At 39.4% G+C, this 18,571-nt stretch overlaps 1 protein-coding gene across 4 annotated transcripts in view; it reads left to right on the plus strand.

Annotated features, from left to right (window-relative positions):
- The first annotated feature begins 1,712 nt into the window (after positions 1-1,712).
- The window catches only part of PRPF18 (pre-mRNA processing factor 18), a 70,859-nt gene continuing 54,000 nt past the window's right edge, over positions 1,713-18,571 (plus strand). For 2 of the 4 annotated variants that reach the window (XR_010839903.1, XM_059059219.2), the window contains exons 1-3: positions 1,713-1,946; positions 16,108-16,185; positions 16,300-16,326. Coding sequence is in view for 3 of the 4 variants with exons in the window: in XM_059059219.2 (XP_058915202.1) it covers positions 1,881-1,946; positions 16,108-16,185; positions 16,300-16,326 (171 nt within the window). In the remaining variant the exon portion in view is untranslated. The remainder of the gene's footprint in view (positions 1,947-16,107; positions 16,186-16,299; positions 16,327-18,571) is intronic. The other 2 variants (XM_067030472.1, XM_059059220.2) reach the window with 2 other exon arrangements.

Raw genomic sequence — 18,571 nt, forward strand, 5'->3', positions numbered from 1 at the left:
ATGTTTACACAAACATCAAAATCAATGAACGTCTGAAATTTAAAAGGAGCCTTTTTACAGAAGTGACTATCTTCCCTGGTTTACAGGAATTATCTCCCATCTGGCCAGCTGTTCCTTCTTCTCTGTAAACTTCCATTACTGTTACAATCACCTGCATCAACTCTTCAGGTTTTTGTGTCATAATTTCTAAACCCTAAATCAGGAAAAAGCTAATAAATTATTATTTGCTTATTGAATTATAGGTGACTCAGGAAACAGAAATCCATGTAAGAATGTTACCATGTTTATTAGTTGAATGGTTTTTTTTTTTTTTTTTTTTTTGGTAAAAGCTTTTAAAAGCCCTAAAAATTAGCAAAGCTTCTTAGCTCAAAGAATGAATTAACTTCCTACATTAATTTATTTCTGGCAAAAGTCAGATATCTTTCAGATGAAATATAACCCAACACACACGTATACAATAAAAATACTTTGTAAATCGAAACAAACAATTCTCTTTTATTTTGCTAAAACCATGTCACCCATTATGAACCGACTGAACTGAATAATATTTCTTTCCTTTTTGGGTGGGGAAAAGTAATGTGTCAAATATTGTTCAGTAATGACTGAACTCGAAATTTAAAAACAGCTTCAATGGCATAGAACCAAAAATAAATGCATTGTAAACAGTTTTTAGATCTTTTTAAAAAATAAATTTATATATTTATTTTGGGCTGCGTTGTCTTAGCTGCTGCGCGCGGGCTTTCTCTAGCTGCGGCTAGTGGGAGCTACTCTGCATTGCGGTGCGCGGGCTTCTCATTGCAGTGGCTTCTCGTTGCGGGGCACAGGCTCTAGGCCCATGGGCTTCAGTAGTTGTGCCTCATGGTCTCTAGAGCACAGGCTCAGTAGTTGTGGCGCACAGGGTTTGTTGCTCCGCAGCATGTGTGATCTTCCTGGGCCAGGGCTTGAACTGGTGTCCCCTGCACTGGCAGGCGGATTCTTAACCTCTGCGCCACCAGGGAAGCCCCAGTTTTTAGGTCTTTTAAAAATTAAAATCTCTGATATAATTTTTTCACCAATTTAATTTTTCTTATTGGGTTGGACTTAAAAAATGAAAATCTCTGATTACATCTCCAATCATCTCACTGAAAATCTTGATTTCTGAACCCGTGACCAAAGAGATTATCTCAGTTTCCTGGGGTAAATGTTCAATTATCACCAAGACATGTAAGCAATCTAGAACTCAGGGAGGAGAGACAACTCTGCTTCTGAAATGACTTAAATGGATGTAATTGCCTAAGTTTATGGGAAATTTCACAGGCTAGCCATGAACACTATACTTTTGAGCTAGTATTATTGTCCAGGGTTTTCTCACTCCAGCACATTGATTTTGGCAAGCAGGTAACTTCAGGAACTCCGACGTGAACTTCTCGTATAATAAGTAAAGATCTGGCGTTAATGAAATAATTGAGGTGTTTTGCTAAGAAGATTTTGCACCTGACCTAGCAGGTACAAGCAGGTATAATAACTTTTTTCTCCTTTTAAAATTGAAGTACAGTTGACATAGGTATATAACTTATTAAACAATGCAGCATCGATTTAGAAGACTCGTGTTTCAGCCCACGTTTGTTCATGAATCCATGGGTGGAAAACTACAAGTGCGCTGCCGGAGGGCGCCGCCAGGGGCGCTAACCCTCAGAGGCTTCGTCAACAACAGGCGCCCGGGAGCGCTCTTTCCTCTCGCTCACCTCAGCTTCCGCCGGAAGCGGCTCTGTCAGTTGTTGCCGTTCTGTTTTTGGGCTCGCTATGTGTAGTGGGTTCGCGGCGGCTGGCTGGATGAAAAGGCTTGGTCCGGGGAGCCGGAGAGAGAAGAAGAAAACTCGAGCTTCAACCCGGGCAGCGAGATGGACGTTCTGAAATCGGAGATCCTCCGGAAGCGGCAGCTGGTGGAGGACAGGAACCTGTTGGTGGTGAGGCCCCTTGGCGTCGTGGGGCGTTGGCGACGGAGGAGTTGAGCGTTTGCGTGGGGGAGGGGAGTCTGGGGGAGGGGAACGGTACTGAAAGGGTCCTTGCCGGGTGGGGTTTAGCCAGAGCTCCGCCGCTACCCTGGAGCGGTTCCCTCTAGACCGCTGTGCCCTTGGCAGTCACTTGGGAGCCTTTGGGATGGAGGTGTAGGAATTGCAGGAAAACCCGAGATTTTGGCGATTTCTCCTACCTGCCGCCCCACCTGTCCCCATCCCCGTCCCCATCTGCCCGTATTCGTCGGACGTGCCCCAGTTTTTCTGGCCGTCCACTTCTGTCGTTTTAGGAAGGGTTTGTGCTTTATATATACATTTCCTGTTTTGTCACACAGGATATTACAAAGATGAGGTCCAGGACCAAGACTTAATAAACTTAATAATTTTACTACTTCATCAGGGAGATAGTTAAGTGAAACTGCCCCCACTCCTCCATTAGTGCTAAGCATTGAAGAATCAGTGACAGCTGGTAGTTTAGTGCCATTGTCTTGATTCTTGTGAAGCCTTCAGGAGAACTTATCATTGCTTTTCACCCTTCGTATAAATGGGAACAGAGTGAACAGGCAGATAATACCTTAGTACTGAAAATAGTTCTGACCTCACGGACCCTCTCAAAGAGTCTCAAGGACTCCAGAGGTCTTGTGGACCAGACTTTGAGAACAGTCTGACTTAGGGCTTTGGATGTAGTGTATGGTTGATGTTTATGATGTAGTGCAGGTAAGTTGGGATTGTTAGCTTGGCAGATGGCAGCTTTCATGATCATTGAAACTTTAAAAACAATTAACAAAGTGGAGCTAATTAAATAGAAGGTTATCTAGCAAATGCGCGGGGAGCGGGGAGAGAGCTTGTCCATAGTTGTAACTTGATATTTTCATCCGTAACTCAGGGGCCGTTTCCTTTTGATGAGTGGTTTCGGAGTATTTGAAAGAGCTAATTTAGATGTTGAAATGCATAGTGGGTATTAGAGCCAGGTGTTGAAATTTAAAGTGCTTTAGAGGGAAAATTGAATCAAGAAAAGCTCAGCTCACTCTCAGGGCTTACAGTGCTGTTTGCATAATTAGGTTCTTTGTCATGGAAATAGACCAGCCTTTAAAAATGATCAATTACAGAAACACTGATTCTACATAACTGTTCTTAATTTATCATCACATATAAACTGTTTTTCTGGGATGGCTTTCATCTTGTAATTTGATAGTTGATTTAATTGCTCAGATAACCCTGCCCAGAGGGTAAGATTGATTTCCCAATTAATACCAGCAAAGGAAATACATGAAGTGGGGATTAAAATACTGAAAGTCATAGTTCTGGTAATATTAATAGTAATTTGCAAAGCATTATGCAGGATGCTTCATATCTCATACCTCATATAATTTGTACAGCAGTCCCATAAAATTACTGCTACTCCCATTTATAGATGAGGAAATTGAAGCTAAAAGAAGTTAGATTGATTTACAGAATCGCACAGCTAGCAAGAGGTAGAGCCTGAATTTGAATCCATCTCTCCCACTCTAAAGCTTGCTCTCTTCACCACTACAGACAGGCTGTTTATTTATCTCCACCCTGTGAACATAGAACTAGTTTTGATAGGGTTGATCTAAGAATTAAATTACTTAAAATTAAATTAATATATGTGAAAAGCACCCTAGTACGCTTTCTCATTTGAGCTTTACAACAGCTCTGCTTGGTGCATAGGGCAGTTAGGATGCGCTTTCCATGGATGATGAGGCCGAGACTTCATCGTGCCCACGAGGGTTGCATCATTTTCTCTTAGCCCTGTGGCGGGGCCGGGTGGATCTCAGGTCCCCACCTCGCGGGTGAGTGCTCCTGCATAACAGGGCCGCTCGTGTAACTGGACAACTTTTCTTTTTTAGGCCTGGGGAGACAGTCATTTGCTTTGCAGCTGTATAATTTTACACAGAATCATTTGCTTTATATCCTTTATCTTTCTGTATCATAGTGTCTGTCAGTAACTTCCAAACTTTTTTCCACTGCCCTAGCCACAGTAAGAAATAAATCTGTATTTTCATCAGATACGTATGAAAAATGTTTCATGCAACGTTTCTTGTCTTAACTACACGTGATTCTGTCGTATGTTTCACTGTTTTAATCCATCCTGTTTCATTTTTAAAAACAATTCTGGTTGGGGGTCAGTGAATCCTTTTCATTACCCTTTCTGTGTCTGGGAAACGCCTGTTTCTGTTGTATTGTTTTTCCAGAAGTGCTGCCTCCTCTTTGGCCATTTTGAGTGATGTTCCAGCTTTTTTTTTTTTTTTTTTTTTTTTTTTTAAGCTTTATTGAACTATAGTTGATTTGCAATGTAGTGTTTAATTTCTGCTGTGATTTCTACAGCAAAGTGATTCCGTTATACATGTATATTCTTTTTCATTATGGTTTATCACAGGGTGTTGAATGTAGTTCCCTGTGCTCTACGGTAGGGCCTTGTTGTTGATCCATCCTGTAGATAGCATGGTGTCCCAGCTTTTTACTGTTAGTCTGAGAGTTGGATAGTAAACACTTAGCTTGTGAGAGCCCCTTTGTTAAAACTGGAGGAGCTCCTAAAGCAGCCTCCTGTCACCTGTGCTAAATGCTCTACCTGGTGTAACTACTTGGAGGTAAATGTGGTGTCTGTATTGCTAGAATGCCAGTGCTTTGGAGCCCGGTATTGGTGAGTCTTCATTTAACTGCAAAGCCTTATTTATGTGGAAAGCCAGGCTCCTGCAGGCTCAGCGGGGCTTAATTAGCAGTTTTATTAGTTGCAGTTTTGAGCATGGACTTTGTGTAGAATTTTAGCTTTGTTTTTTTCTCCAGTATTTTTTGAATATTTCCTATATTCAAGATACTACACTGTGTGCCACAGAGGATTTTTTAAAGAAATGCTTGATCCTTTTCTTTAAGGAACCTGCTTTCAGTCTTACAGAGAAAAGAGAAGCCATCAGGCAAGAAATTCCTCACCTTTCCCCTGTTAAAGTGGATGAGGTATTGGCTGTATGTTGGGTCAAACCTTCCGCTTTGATGTTGGAGCCCAGCTCTCATCTTTCGTAGCATCATCAGAATCTGAATGGCACTTGTCTCCTTTCTTTCTGTGTCTTCAGTCTCTACTGGCTCATCTCCAGCAGCACTGAAACATACACATCTCTCCCATCTTTTTTTTTTTTTTTTTTTTAAACACAGCCGTCCTTTTTCTTTACAGCCAAGCTTCTTATTATTTCGTACTCACTCCTTAACCTGATTTCTGCCCTGACAGGTGCACTGAATCCATCCTAATCAGGGGCCGCAGTGACCTCCATGCTTTCTTAACCTCAGCAGCATTTGCACTTGGCTGGTCCACTTTCTTCAGTCTTCCCTTGACATCTCTTACCCCACAGTGTCCTGTTTTCCCTTCTTCTCAGGCTGCTTATTCCTGATCTCCTTTACAGGCTTCTTTTTTTGCCTTTTTATTGTTTAGTTTTTATCCCTTAAATGTTGGTTTTCCTTAAAGTTCAGGCCTATGCTTCTTTCTCTTCACACTGAAAATTCTCTTATATTAATTTCATATTCACCTCTAGATTTCAGTTGCTACCTGTAACAGGGGTTCTTAAGTGGAGCCTTTGGATGGACTTCAGAGTATCCATCAGTTCCTTGAAATATAAAAAAATTAGCATGTATGTATACATGTGACCCCTCTTCCCCTCCTCCTGTTGATGATATTATTAAAGGGATATTTGGGGCTTCCCTGGTGGCACAGTGGTTAAGAATCCGCCTGCCAATGAAGGGGACATGGGTTGGAGCCCTGGTCCGGGAAGATCCCACATGCCGCGGAGCAACTAAGCCCGTGTGCTGCAGCTACTGAGCCTGTGCTCTAGAGCCTGCGCACCACAACTACTGAGCCCGCGTGCCACAACTACTGAAGCCCACGTGTCTGGAGCCCGTGCTCCGCAACAAGACAAGCCTCTGCAATGAGAAGCCTGTGCACCGCAATGATGAGTAGCCCCCTCTCGCTGCAACTAGAGAGAAGCCCGTGTGCAGCAACAGACCCAACACAGCCAAAAATAAATACATAAATTTATTTTAAAAAAATAAAGGGATCTTTGACAAAAAGGTCAAGAACCAGTCATTTCTGGGCTGGTGAAAATCTCTGTGCCCATTTATCCCTATCACCAATCAGCAGTTCCAGTTCTAAACCTGTTTCATTTATTCAGGTCTTTGAACTTGCCTTTCATCACACTTGTTCCTCACTTTGCTTGCATGGTCTTCTGTAATCCTCTCCAGTGCCTCTTTCTTTAGTGGTCATTTAGGAGCCTTTCATGGTTTTTTTGGTATAGTCAGAAAACAGTGTGCTAGCGAGTTTGTCATGTTGATACCATGTTTTGACATCTGCAAAGAAGATTTATTTTCCTCAGCATTTCACTGTGAAAAGTTCTAAATGTACCGAAAACTCAAAAGAATTGTACAGTGAACACCCATACGCCTACCATCTAGATATTGCAATTAAACCTGCGATTAATATTTTAATATATTTTTGTTTTATCATGTAACTTTCCATCTCTCCATCATTGTATATCCATTCATCAGTCCATCTAGCAATGCAGAAACTACTTTTACCTCAGAATAGTAAGACAGGCAGAACATTTTAGGATAGTAGAAGGCTGCTTCTCCACAAGCGAAGTCATTACTATTTCGCCTATCACAGATGAACCGTAAAAGGCTGGGAAACCACTTGAAATGGCCAAAGGTGAGGTGGCTCTTCTGGAACAGCAAATCCATAGACAGGTGTTTTCTAGCTGCAGACACAGGGTCATGAGGGCAATGTACTGACTTTTATGCATTTCAGATTAATTTACAGACATTAATACACTTTACCCCTAAAATGTAATGTAACATAGTTGCCAACATATAATTTGGCATGTATATCATTGACTAGTGTTAGTGTTTGTTTATACTTTTTTTGGTATGTCAGCAAAATTTTATGTGTGAAGAAATACACAAATCATAAGTGTACCTACCATTCAGTGAATTTTGACAAATGCATATGCCTGTGTATCCCAGTCTCTATCAGGATACAGAATATTACCCTCATTCCACCTTCCAGTCAGCCCCTCCCCCCCAAAGAAACTGCTGTGCTGATTTCTTTCCACTGTCCCTTGGTTTTGCCAGCCCTATAACTTCACATAAATGGGATCATGCTGTGTCCTCTTATATGACCCACTTTGTTTAATCAGAATAATGTTTTGGATTTTATTCATGTTGCCGCATGTATCAGTTGTTTCCTCCTTTTATCGCCGAGAAGCATTCCGCTATACAGATAGACCCAATTTGTTAATCTGTTCTTCTGATAATGGGCAGCTGGGCTGTCTCCAGGATTTAGCAATTATGAATAAATCTGCTGCGGACCCTCTTGTGCAAGTCTCATGGTTACATCTCTCTTAGGAAAATGCTAGGGAGTGGAATTGCTATGTCATGGTGCACGTTATGCTTTTAGTTTTATAGAAATCCACCAGACCATTTCCAAAGTGGTTGGACCGTGTCACACCTCCACTAGCAAAGTAAAAGCGTTCAGATCTTTACATTGTGTCAACAGTTCGTGTTGTCGGTCTTTAATTTCAGCCATTCTGGTGTATGTAATAAGCCGACTTACCAATTTTTCATGGTGATTGTTGACCGTATCCTATCTAGAAATATAAAATAGTATAACCTGTTGGAAAACAGTTTGGTCACGTCTTAAAAAGAAAACATAGGCCTGCTACGTTATCGAGCTGTTCCACTCCTAGACATTTACTCAGGAGAGTAAGATATTCTTTTTTTAAAAAAAAATTAATTAATTAATTCTTGGCTGCATTGGGTCTTCGTTGCTGCGCGCAGGCTTTTCTCTAGTTGTGGTGAGCGGGGGCTACTCTTTGTTGCGGTGCTTGGGCCTCTCATAGTGGTGGCTTCTCGTTGCGGAGCGTGGGCTCTAGGTGTGCGGGCTTCAGTAGTTGTGGCACGTGGGCTTCAGTAGTTGTGGCTCATGAGCTCTAGAGTGCAGGCTCAGTAGTTGTGGCGCACGGGCTTAGTTGCTCCGTGGTACGTGAGATCTTCCTGGACCAGGGATCGAACCCATGTCTCCTGCATTGGTAGGAGGATTCTTAACAACTGCACGACCAGAGAAGCCCAAGATAGTCTTATTATAAGAGCTAAAAGCTTTATGGTTTCATCTTTTATAAAAAACAGTTAAAAGTTTTTTTTGAATCAGTTTCTTTGTATGATGGGAGGTAGGGGTGTGGTTTATTGTTTTCCATGTGATTATCCATTTGTTCAGCACCATTTATTGAAAATATTTTTCTTTTCCCTTTGGTTGCTTTTGGCATCATCAAAAATCAGTAGTAGTTTCACTGTGGCTCCGTTCTGGCTGCTCTGCTCCCTTGTCCTAACCTGTTTGTTGATCCTTATGTCCGTGCCACGCTCACTTGGTTGCTGTCGCATTCTGGTGAGCTGTAATGTCAGGCAGTGTAAATGCTACCCCTGTGTTTAATCTAATCTTATTTTTATTGAAGTATAGTTGCTGTACAATATTATATAAGTTACAGGTATACGATACAGTGATTCACAATTTTTAAAGGCTGTATTGCATTTATAGTTATTGTAAAGTAATGGCTCTATTCCCTGTGTTGTACAGTACATCCTTGTAGCTTATTTTATACCTAATAATTTGTATCTCTTACTCCCCTCTCACTATATTGCCCTCCCCCTTCTCCTCTCTCCACTGGTAACCACTAGTTTGTTCTCTATTGTATCTGTGAGTCTGTTTTTTTAAAAATATTCACTAGTTTGTTGTACTTTTTAGATTCCACATATGAGTGATATCATACAGTAGTTGTCTTTCTCTGTCTGTTTCGCTTAGCAAATGCCCTCCAAGTCCATCCATGTTGCTGCAGATGGCAAAATTTTATTCCTTTTTATGGCTGAGTAGTATTTCATTGTGTATATGTGCCACATCTTCTTTATCTGTTCATTTGTTGACGGATACTCTGGTTGCTTCCATAGTGTGCTGTTTATTTTTTAAGCCACTTTATTGAGGTATAATTGACCCCCAGCAAACGGCACATATTTAAAGTGTACACTTGGTGAGTTTTGCCATGTTTACACCTGGACGCTGTCACCACCATGAAGGGAGTGGATGTGTTCATCTCACCCCAGAGTTTCCTTGTGCCCCTTTGTGGTCCTGCTTTCCTGCCCCACCTGTGCCCTACCCACCCTGTCCACAGGCTACCTCCGGTCTGCCTTCTGTTACTTTACATCAGTTTGCATTTTGTAGAGTTTTATGTAAACAGAATTTTTCAGTATGTTCCTCTGTTATCTGCCTTCTTTCAATCAGCGCCTTCTTTCAATCAGCCTAATAATTTTGAGATTCATTTATGCATTTTTCTGTATCAAGACTTCATTATGTTTGTTACGGAGCAGTACTCCACCGTTGTATGGATAAACCTCAGTTTGTTTATTCCTTAGCCTGTCGATGGGCATTCAGATGATTTCCATTTTTTTGGCTATTGTGATAAAGCTGCAGTGAGCATTGGTGTGCAGGTTTCTGTGTGGACATACACTTTCATTCTCTTGGGTGAATGCCTAGGAGTGGAGTGGTTGGAGCATACAGTAAGTGTCTGTTTAACTTTATTTTCTGAAAGACTTTGTAAGATTGGTGTTATTTCTTGCATACATTTTTACATAAATTTATATGTAATGATGTAAATATATATACTATGAAATACATAGAATTCACCTGTGCAGGGTAGATTTTGGCATAGTTTTCTGTTTTGGATGGCGTCATTGAGAGAACATACTGCCTAGCTAACAGGATCCCTTGACAGTTGACAGTTCTTTCACTTTGAAAATCATTGCGTCTCTTTACATTGTGTTTGAGTGCCCAGCCATTAGGTTTCTTACCTCAGACTCTTTTTTAAAAAGTTTTTTAATTTTTATTTATTTTTTAAAAAAATTTACTTATTTATGGCTGTGTTGGGTCTTCGCTTCTGTGCGAGGGCTTTCTCTAGTTGTGGCAAGCGGGGGCTGCTCTTCATAGAGGTGCGGGGGCCGCTCTTCATCGCGGTGCGCGGGCCTCTCACTATCGCGGCCTCTTCTGCTGCGGAGCGCAGGCTCCAGACGCGCAGGCTCAGTAGTTGTGGCGCACGGGCCTAGTTGCTCCGCGGCATGTGGGATCCTCCCAGACCAGGGCTCGAACCCGTGTCCCCTGCATCGGCAGGCAGATTCTCAACCACTGCGCCACCAGGGAAGCCCCCCCTCAGAGTCTTGAAGGCTTACTTTCATTCTTCAGCCAGAAACTGACCCTGCCGTGTGGTTCGTGATCTCACACATATTGCTCTGCTTTGGATGTCCAGGCTGTGTATTTGTTAGCTCTCCAGTGTCTTTTTGTAGAACTCGTGTTTCATTTATATAAACACTGAAAACCTTCATCTGATTGAAGTAATGTCGATTCTAATTAATGAAATGGTGACAATCATGTTGCCTGTGGTTTTAAAATTTTGACTCTCCCTCATTGGTGTGGGCCGACGTTTCCGGTGATGTGGTAGAAAGACTTGTACTCTTTAGACCCATGAATCTCAGGTTTATAATCCAGACAGTACAGCTTGGACAAAGTCCAAGAATAACATGTACAAAGCACCACACAGGAATTAGGTTCTGTCTTTAAAAGGAGAAGTGCTCTTTATGTATACCCTTCTCAACTCGTTTCTAAAATCTGCAGGAGTGAGAGGCCCAACGGAAAGGCCCGGTGCTTTAGGAGAGACCCGAATAAATGTACTGTCAGCTCACGTGCTGTCTTAAAATCCTTACCAGCCGCTTTCAGACTTGTGTTTGGGGGGTTCTGTTGTATATTCTGTCGTTAATTCAGCAAACTTAGAGTTCAGATTTTTTGAATATGGCCAGAAAGGAAACTAAATTTGTGAAATGAGTAAACAAGTCCTGAAGTCTCATTGGGGCTCCATTACTAGAGAGCTCTTTAACTTTGGGCAAGTTCTCTACCCTCCCTGACTTACCTATAAAGGGGGGTGTATTATTAATGCTTACATCCTACAATTTCAATTCTGTCATAAATGTATCCACCATACTTTGTATTTCAAAGTATGTTTTCAATGTGGTTTATAAAATAATGTTTTATAATTAGAAGTCACTGCTTAACTTGCTTTTCTTATATAAACTGCTCTTGTTTCTAAACAAAAAGTGTGCAGAGTGACATCTGAAACATGGTAGGGAACCTTTTGTTTTTGACAGCGTTTTGTTGCTCTGAAGTGAGGGGTCACGTAGTATGAAGCAAAATGTTTATATTTTTCTCACTAGGACTCTTTAAAATGAAAAGCAAATTAATTTTCAAAAATTAAATTTATTGTTAATAGGTAATGCATTCAAATGATTCAAAATTCAAAACATACTAAAGGGTGTACAATAAAAAGTTTCCTTTTTACCCATGTCCCGCAGCTGTACAGTTCGCCTCCTCCAAAGCAGCTAACATTATCAATTTTGGGGTCTCCTAGAGTTATTTCATGCATATAAAAGCAAATGTGAAGAAGCAAATGTCTTTTCTCCTTTTTGAATACAAACAGTAGCATACTAGATTCACTCTTCTGCATTTGCTTTTTTCATTTATAAAAATATAGAAACCACTTAATTTAAAAGAAAACACCTCCTTTAACAGAAACTGAGGAAACCCTGAAATTGAAACAATAAAGGAAAGAACTATAGTAACCAATATGAAAGTTACTGGAAAACAGTAAATAATAAAACAATAATTAGGGCAAATAATGCATTAATATGTTCTAATAAGTTGGAAAATCAAAGTGAAATAAGTGACAAAAGAAAACAAGAAATAGAAAATCTGAACAAACCAGTAGGTAAGGAAGAAACAAAGTTGTCTGACAGCCAAGAGAAGAAAGCAATTGAAGAAGGAGGGAATTAGCAGTTGACTTGAAGATCCTTTAGTTTTGCACCTTGGAAGTTAGTTAAGACCTCGGGATTTTTCAGTGGAGCATTAAGGATGGACTCCCAGTTGTTGGGCAGCTGCAAAGAGAACTGGAGGTGAGGAAATGGAGGCCGAGTAGAGAAACGTTTTATTGTCCTGCTGTAATTGGTACTTAGCATGATACCCAGCACAGAGTAATGAATTTTTCCTTTAAGGTTGCAGAGTCTTGAACATATGTAAGTGATGATCATTTGTGCCAATAGAGAAGGAAAAAGTGAAGTGCAGGAAATAGATAACTGACTATGAGAAAGGCAGGAGAAATTGAGATCTGGAAGACAGCTGGAAGGGGGTGGCCTTAGACAGGGCGAGGGTTTCCTCTTCCATTCTGAAATGCAGAAGGGATTCGTGCTGGGAGGAATTCGGAGTTCTTGTTCGCTGGCTTCCCTTTTCTCTGTAGTGTGGCTTAGCCATTTGCTGGAAACAAGGGGACAAATAAAGGGCTTAGAGGTTTGAGAGAATGGAGAATGAATAATGATCAATGTAGACAATGGGAGAGAAAGCTGGGTAAATACGCCAGGATCAGAGGGCAGCATTGGGATGCCAGTGGTTTCCCAGCATTTAAGAGCTAGGTGCAGGCGTGGAGAGGGCCAGCGGGTGCACTCTTGTGGGACAGAACACTTGTCGGTCTCGGGACCCCTTTACGTTCTTAATTACTGACGGCTCCAGAGAGCTTTGTTTATGTAGAATGTACTTACTGATAATTACTCTATTAGAAATTAAAACTGGGATATTAAAAATGTATATTTATATTCTCTGTAGAAGTACAGTAAAAAAAATCCATCATGTTAACGTAAATATTACATTTTTACGAAAACTATGTTTTCCAAAACAAAAGAAATCTAGTGAGAAGAATGGCATGTTTTACATTTTGCAAATCTCTTTAATCTCTGGTATATTAGAAGACAGTTGGATTCTCCTGTTTCTTTTTTCAACCTGTTGCAATATGTTGTTTTTGTTCAACTATGTGAAGAAAATTCATCCTGAAACAGAGAGGTAGTTGGAAAAGGGAGTATTTTAATAGCCTTTTCAGTAATTGTGGATGTTTTTCTTTGATACTACACCAAAACTGGGTACGTGCGTGGTAAGTTTCTTAAAGATTAGCTAAGAGCTTAGATTCTGACGCCTATCAATAGACTTTTCGTGTACTAAAACCCATTGGCCTGTTCTGCTCTAGGTCTGTTCTGATTTGTCCTGGTCATAGATCTTTTACCTGTGTGTGATTTGGTAAACTCTTGTCTTTGTTAACATCATGAGTTTTTTCAACTTTGCTGAGTTATGCATATCTTCTAAATGTTGATGTGTTTCATTAGACAATATTTAAAAATTACATTTGTTAATGTCACCACTTATTTCATCAGAAAAGCCTTTAAGTATTGGGAAGCCATCAAGTTCACAATGGGGGATACCACTCTTCTACCCTCCTGATTTTCGCTTGACAGGTGGAATTTTATCATAGTCAACAAATACTGTCATTGTTTTCCTCTAGGTGACAGGTTTGCTTTGTTCACTTCTGAGAAAATGTTTGCCAGATATGCAGGTCTGAATAATCAACCAGTTGGCTTTTCTTTGAGAGGACTATCCTACGCCATTACGTAGTGGAAGTGCTTCATATATTTCATTTCATTTCGTCATACCGAATATTAAAAGGCCATGTACTCAAGGGGTGAGATTTAGTAAAATTGTACTTTATCAAGATATTCTTAAGAGAAACTGGCTTTTTTTATTTTCCTGCAAGTGCATGGTTGTGAAGAGTACAGTGACCACTGGTACATAAGCTTAGCCTTCATTTATGCTAAGGTTCCAGTAGCTTTCGTCACCTTTGCTTTTGTACCATCAATGCAGGTCTGAGCACAGTGAAAAAGGGGTGGGCACATATATCTTATTATTATTATGAAAATAAGTTTTACCTTGTGGAACCTCTGTAGAGGTCTTAGGGACCCCCCAGAGGTCCACATTTTGAGAGTTGATGTTCAAGGCTTAAGGTTTTGTTAGGTGAGTTCAATGGAATTGAGAGACGGTGGTGAAAGAGAGATACCATAGTTAGGGATGGGACCGTGGTCTCTGGCCTGGAGAGTCCTTTTACTTTCTTCCTACACATCAGCTCGTTCTGAGAGGCTGCCAGTGCGTGTTTGTCAACGCACTTATTTGAAGTATGACCAGTACGTGCTACATAGTCAAAAGGAACCATTTTGATGCTGAAGTGAGTTCTGGGAGTGAAGAACTGTAACTTGAATACCAGACCAGCACAAAGCGTTTAAGGACCAGCGTTCTGAGTCCTGCTTCTGTTACCTCATGAGGCTCACTGAGTTCCGGGAAAGTCCCCCGACCTTTCTGGTTCTCAGGTTTCTCACCTCCACAGCGGGATTAGTATTATTTGCGCCCACCTTTCTTACAGTAGGTTTGATGTTCAGGTGATACCATCAGTTCCTTACGCCGGGTAACATCTTCATCTTTATACCTGTAAAGCTGTGCTTGGGGTACAGCAGATAAGTCAGTAAATATTTATTGAGTTAATGAATGAACTTAAACTGTTATGAGCTGTTAGTTTTAAACATACACACAAATAGAGTTGTATAATGAATTCCTGTCTTTCCTCAACACATATAACTCTAGAAAATAAGACCGTGTTTTTATAGAATTAAGATCACAACCAACAAAATTAAAATTGGGTCCTTAGTACCATCAAATACTCCTCTCACGTTCAAATATCCCCAATTGAATTAAAATAAATACATATGTATGTTTTTACAGTTGGTTTATTCAAATCAAATCCACACAAAGTCCACTCATTACATTTGTTTGTTATGACTCTTGGTTTCTTTTCATTGCAAACATTCTCCAGGTCCCCCACTTTTTTTTAATGCATCAACTTGCTGGAGAAACCGGGGCTAGTTGTGTAAAGCGCGCTCATGTTTGATTGCTCCCCAGTGGTGGTTGGAGCCTTTTCCTCTATTCCTTACATTTCTAGTAAGCTGGAAGTTAATTGTTCGATTAGATTCCGATTTAGATTTTTAGGGAGAACACTTCTAAGGGGTCTGCTGTGTACTTCCTGTGTGTTTCACATAGGACGCACGTGGTATCGATGCCAAACTTGAGCAGTGGGTTCAAGTGTGGCAGCCTTATCTTTCCATTGTTCACCATCCCACTTCCTTGTCATGGTTTTAGCATCCATTGATGGTCACTGCCTGCCTGAGTGAGTGAGCTTTGGAACTATGAGGTGCTAACTACCTGTGTGGAGGTATCATTGAGGTACTGTTTCGGTTACTACTAGTAAAGTAGGGCAGTATCTTTATTTGAGCTAAGTTATCAATGACATAATATCTAAGAAGCAGATAGTAACAAGCCTCCAAATTAGGGACTGTATTTTTTACGTTATATAATTGACATAAAATATTTCATTAGTTGAGGTGTTCAACATAGAGATTTGATAGTTATATACATTACAAAATGATCAAGGGACTGCATTTTTAACAGGATAATTTTATGCATAGCATGGAAAGAAGTAACCTTTTTTTTTCACCTGCCACACTAGATTTAGAGTTTGTCTCTTAACAACATGTCATATTAAAATAAACACCTTTGAACCATCTTTTTACTAAAGAGACTCTCCAAAACCATTCTGTGTCTCGATTATTATAAAAATTTGTTTAATACTAATACAGTTGATCGTTACAATAAGATTTCAGATGACAAAAATGAATTTGGACACACCCTTGGAGCTCTCTTCGTAATGAGATTTAACAACATGTCAGCTGAAGCTACCATAATTTTGTTTTGATTGGTTCTGTTAGGAGAAAATAAATAAAGTATCTCATTTTACGTGGTTCATAATGAATCCATTTGTAGAAATTGAATTCAAACACTGGGAAACTAAATAAAAACAATGTGAACATTTGGAAAATGTGGGTGGTTTCTTCTTTGTCCTGTTGGATATGTCCATCAAACTGATGCTGCAAGAGAAATACCTCATGTTTAGAACAGCGGCTGAGTACAGGTGGTGTGTTCAGGAAATCAGTATAATCTCCGTGAACCAAAAAACTTTACAATTCTTAAAAAAACTTTCAAGGTTGTTGACCAAGAGACATGAAATTTTACCCAAAGACATTAACTTACTTCTTTCTTCAATAGGAAAATAAAAAATATTTCAAGCGTAGTGAACTTGCAAAAAAAGAAGAGGAAGCATATTTTGAAAGATGTGGCTACAAGGTATGAATGCCTGCTTTTATGTTAAATTTATATTTCTGAGTTTAAATTTATACAGCTGTTGTTAAAGTGTCAAAACGATTGATCTCTGTTCAATTTATTAATGTTATACATTAGCCTATAAATGAGAAGCCATCTGGAGAGGTACGAGTTTTTGTTTTTCCTTTTTCTTTTTTTTAATCTTGAATTCAGGAAAATACATGCATGACTTTTGGCTTGGAATGGTTTGGCTTTTTGTGGACAGCATGAAGTGGCTTGAGATCAAAGCTTGAATTTTTTTCTTTTTAATTAAGTCCTGGATCTGATACTGCCTCATTTTCATCACCATCACCACCACTCCTCTCCTCACCTCTCCCAATAAAAGTCCAGTTTTAAAGGATTCAAAAGATTTTATTCATTCAACAACAATGGCATTAGCAGTGGTATTTTCCCTGCTTTCTCCTGAATATTAATTAAGCCATTGTTTTTATGTTTGCAGTGTTAATAATCCCTTTTGGCCCTAAGTACCTCTGCCTAAGATACAGTGTCATTTTGTGTAATAAGGTATCACATTTCAAACACTGCTTAGTCTATTGGATAGAAAATGTGATCTTGAAATATTCGTTAGAAATAAATGAGTTGTCTGGAAGACTTTGTATACTTTAGAAGCATGACTAAAATTATCTTTGAGATTACCTAGTTAATAATGTATTGGGGTTTTTATTGGGAGGGGTTAAAGGTAACGAGGTGAAGTTGTGTTTAAATTATTTTATAAGAAGGCTAAATCTAGTTAAATAATTTTTTACACAAAGTTCAGAGGTTCTGTTGAAATAATTTTGACAAATCATAAATTTGAAATCGACTTTTTGCTTGTGAAACATCAATATAAAATAATACTCTTGTGCATGTAATGGAGAAAGTTCTGGAAATTAATTTTATCTGGCATAGCATTTCTAGAAAGAAGCATGAGGAATGCAAATGGTATGTATATGCGTTTGCTTTCTTTTGGTACTTTTGGGAGAGGGCAAGTGTTGAAAATGTAGTATTTCTGATAGGTTTCTAAAATATGAAAGTTGATATTTGTATTTTGATATTTTCCATAGGTACATTGATTTCATTTGCTTCTAGTTTAGGAAATTAAGATACATTTTATGTAAATAACCATCGAATAGGTAGATATTCAGAAAGAAGAATTCTCATCTTTTGTTTGCACAGCATTATCTAAACTCACATTTGAACTAGAATAAGACTCGCTTAACCATGGGTTTTAGTCTGCTGACTTGTTGCTTTCCCAGATCCCTGAATTTGATTGTTTTCAACTTTTTGATAAGGTAGGAAAATAATTTAAACAGTGACGGTTTTGCTTTGTTTAGGCTGCTTCCGTGATAACAGCAGTACTTTCTTATATAGAGGAAAGCACTGAAGCAAAATCATTACTGTAAAGGTACTGCTTGTAACGTTGAGTCCAGCTGACAGAATGTCTTAGATCTTTTCCTTAAAGTTATTCACTGCCATTCTATAATTGAAAGTGCTTTTTATCCTGAGATTTTGGGAGCAATATCTGTTTTTATGCTTAAAAAGGAAGCACAGGGCTTTCTATCTAAAGCCTTTTTAATATTTCCTTCTTGGTAGTAATGAAAATACAGCATGTGTTACTTTTATTCCTTTATAAAAACCAGTTACCGTTATTTTTGTAAGGCTTGATGCGGATTTGGTCTGTGAAAATAGGAAAGTTTAGTTTTTTTACCTAAATTTTCTGTTACCACTGATTAACATAATCTTTAATGTATAGAATCATAAATTATATCATTTTAACCATATAGCCTTTCTTAACCGGATGTGAGTTTTTCCTTAATGTTGATCTTTTTTGTTTTTTGATCTTACTTCTTTTGGCATCTTAGATTTGTCTTACGGTTCAGGTGGAAAACCATGTTTCAGTATCTTTTTTACAGACCACACAGCGGGGCTTATAAATTGCTGAGTTCCGTTTTTGTAAACTGTGACTTGGGCAGCAGACTCAAGAAAATACATGAAGAAATGTTTTTCTCTGCAGGTTCATATGAGCAAGAATGTCCACTCTGTTCTTTGTGTACTCTGAGTAGAGAGGTGCTGTTTTTCATTATTTTCCCACAAGGTTCGCAGCTCAGTTTGTGGGCAAGTTCTGTGTAGCATCGGAAAGTTTTCTGCACGTCCAGCAGTGATTCCTGTGCACTTGGAAAAACATCTTTGAAAAATCAGGAGAGGAAAGAGCTGGAGCTTGAGGCTTCACAGGTTTTTGTTAGAGAGCAGTTCCTTTCTTTGGTCTTCATTTTAAACCCAGAGCAAGGATCAAATAACCCTGTAAAATGATTTTCTCAAAGAGGAGAAGCAAGCTGATGGTTTCTAAGACGAAAGTAAAATTCTTGGAGTC

The sequence above is a fragment of the Kogia breviceps genome, chromosome 3 (genome assembly GCF_026419965.1).
Source record: "Kogia breviceps isolate mKogBre1 chromosome 3, mKogBre1 haplotype 1, whole genome shotgun sequence".
NCBI lineage: Eukaryota > Metazoa > Chordata > Mammalia > Artiodactyla > Physeteridae > Kogia > Kogia breviceps.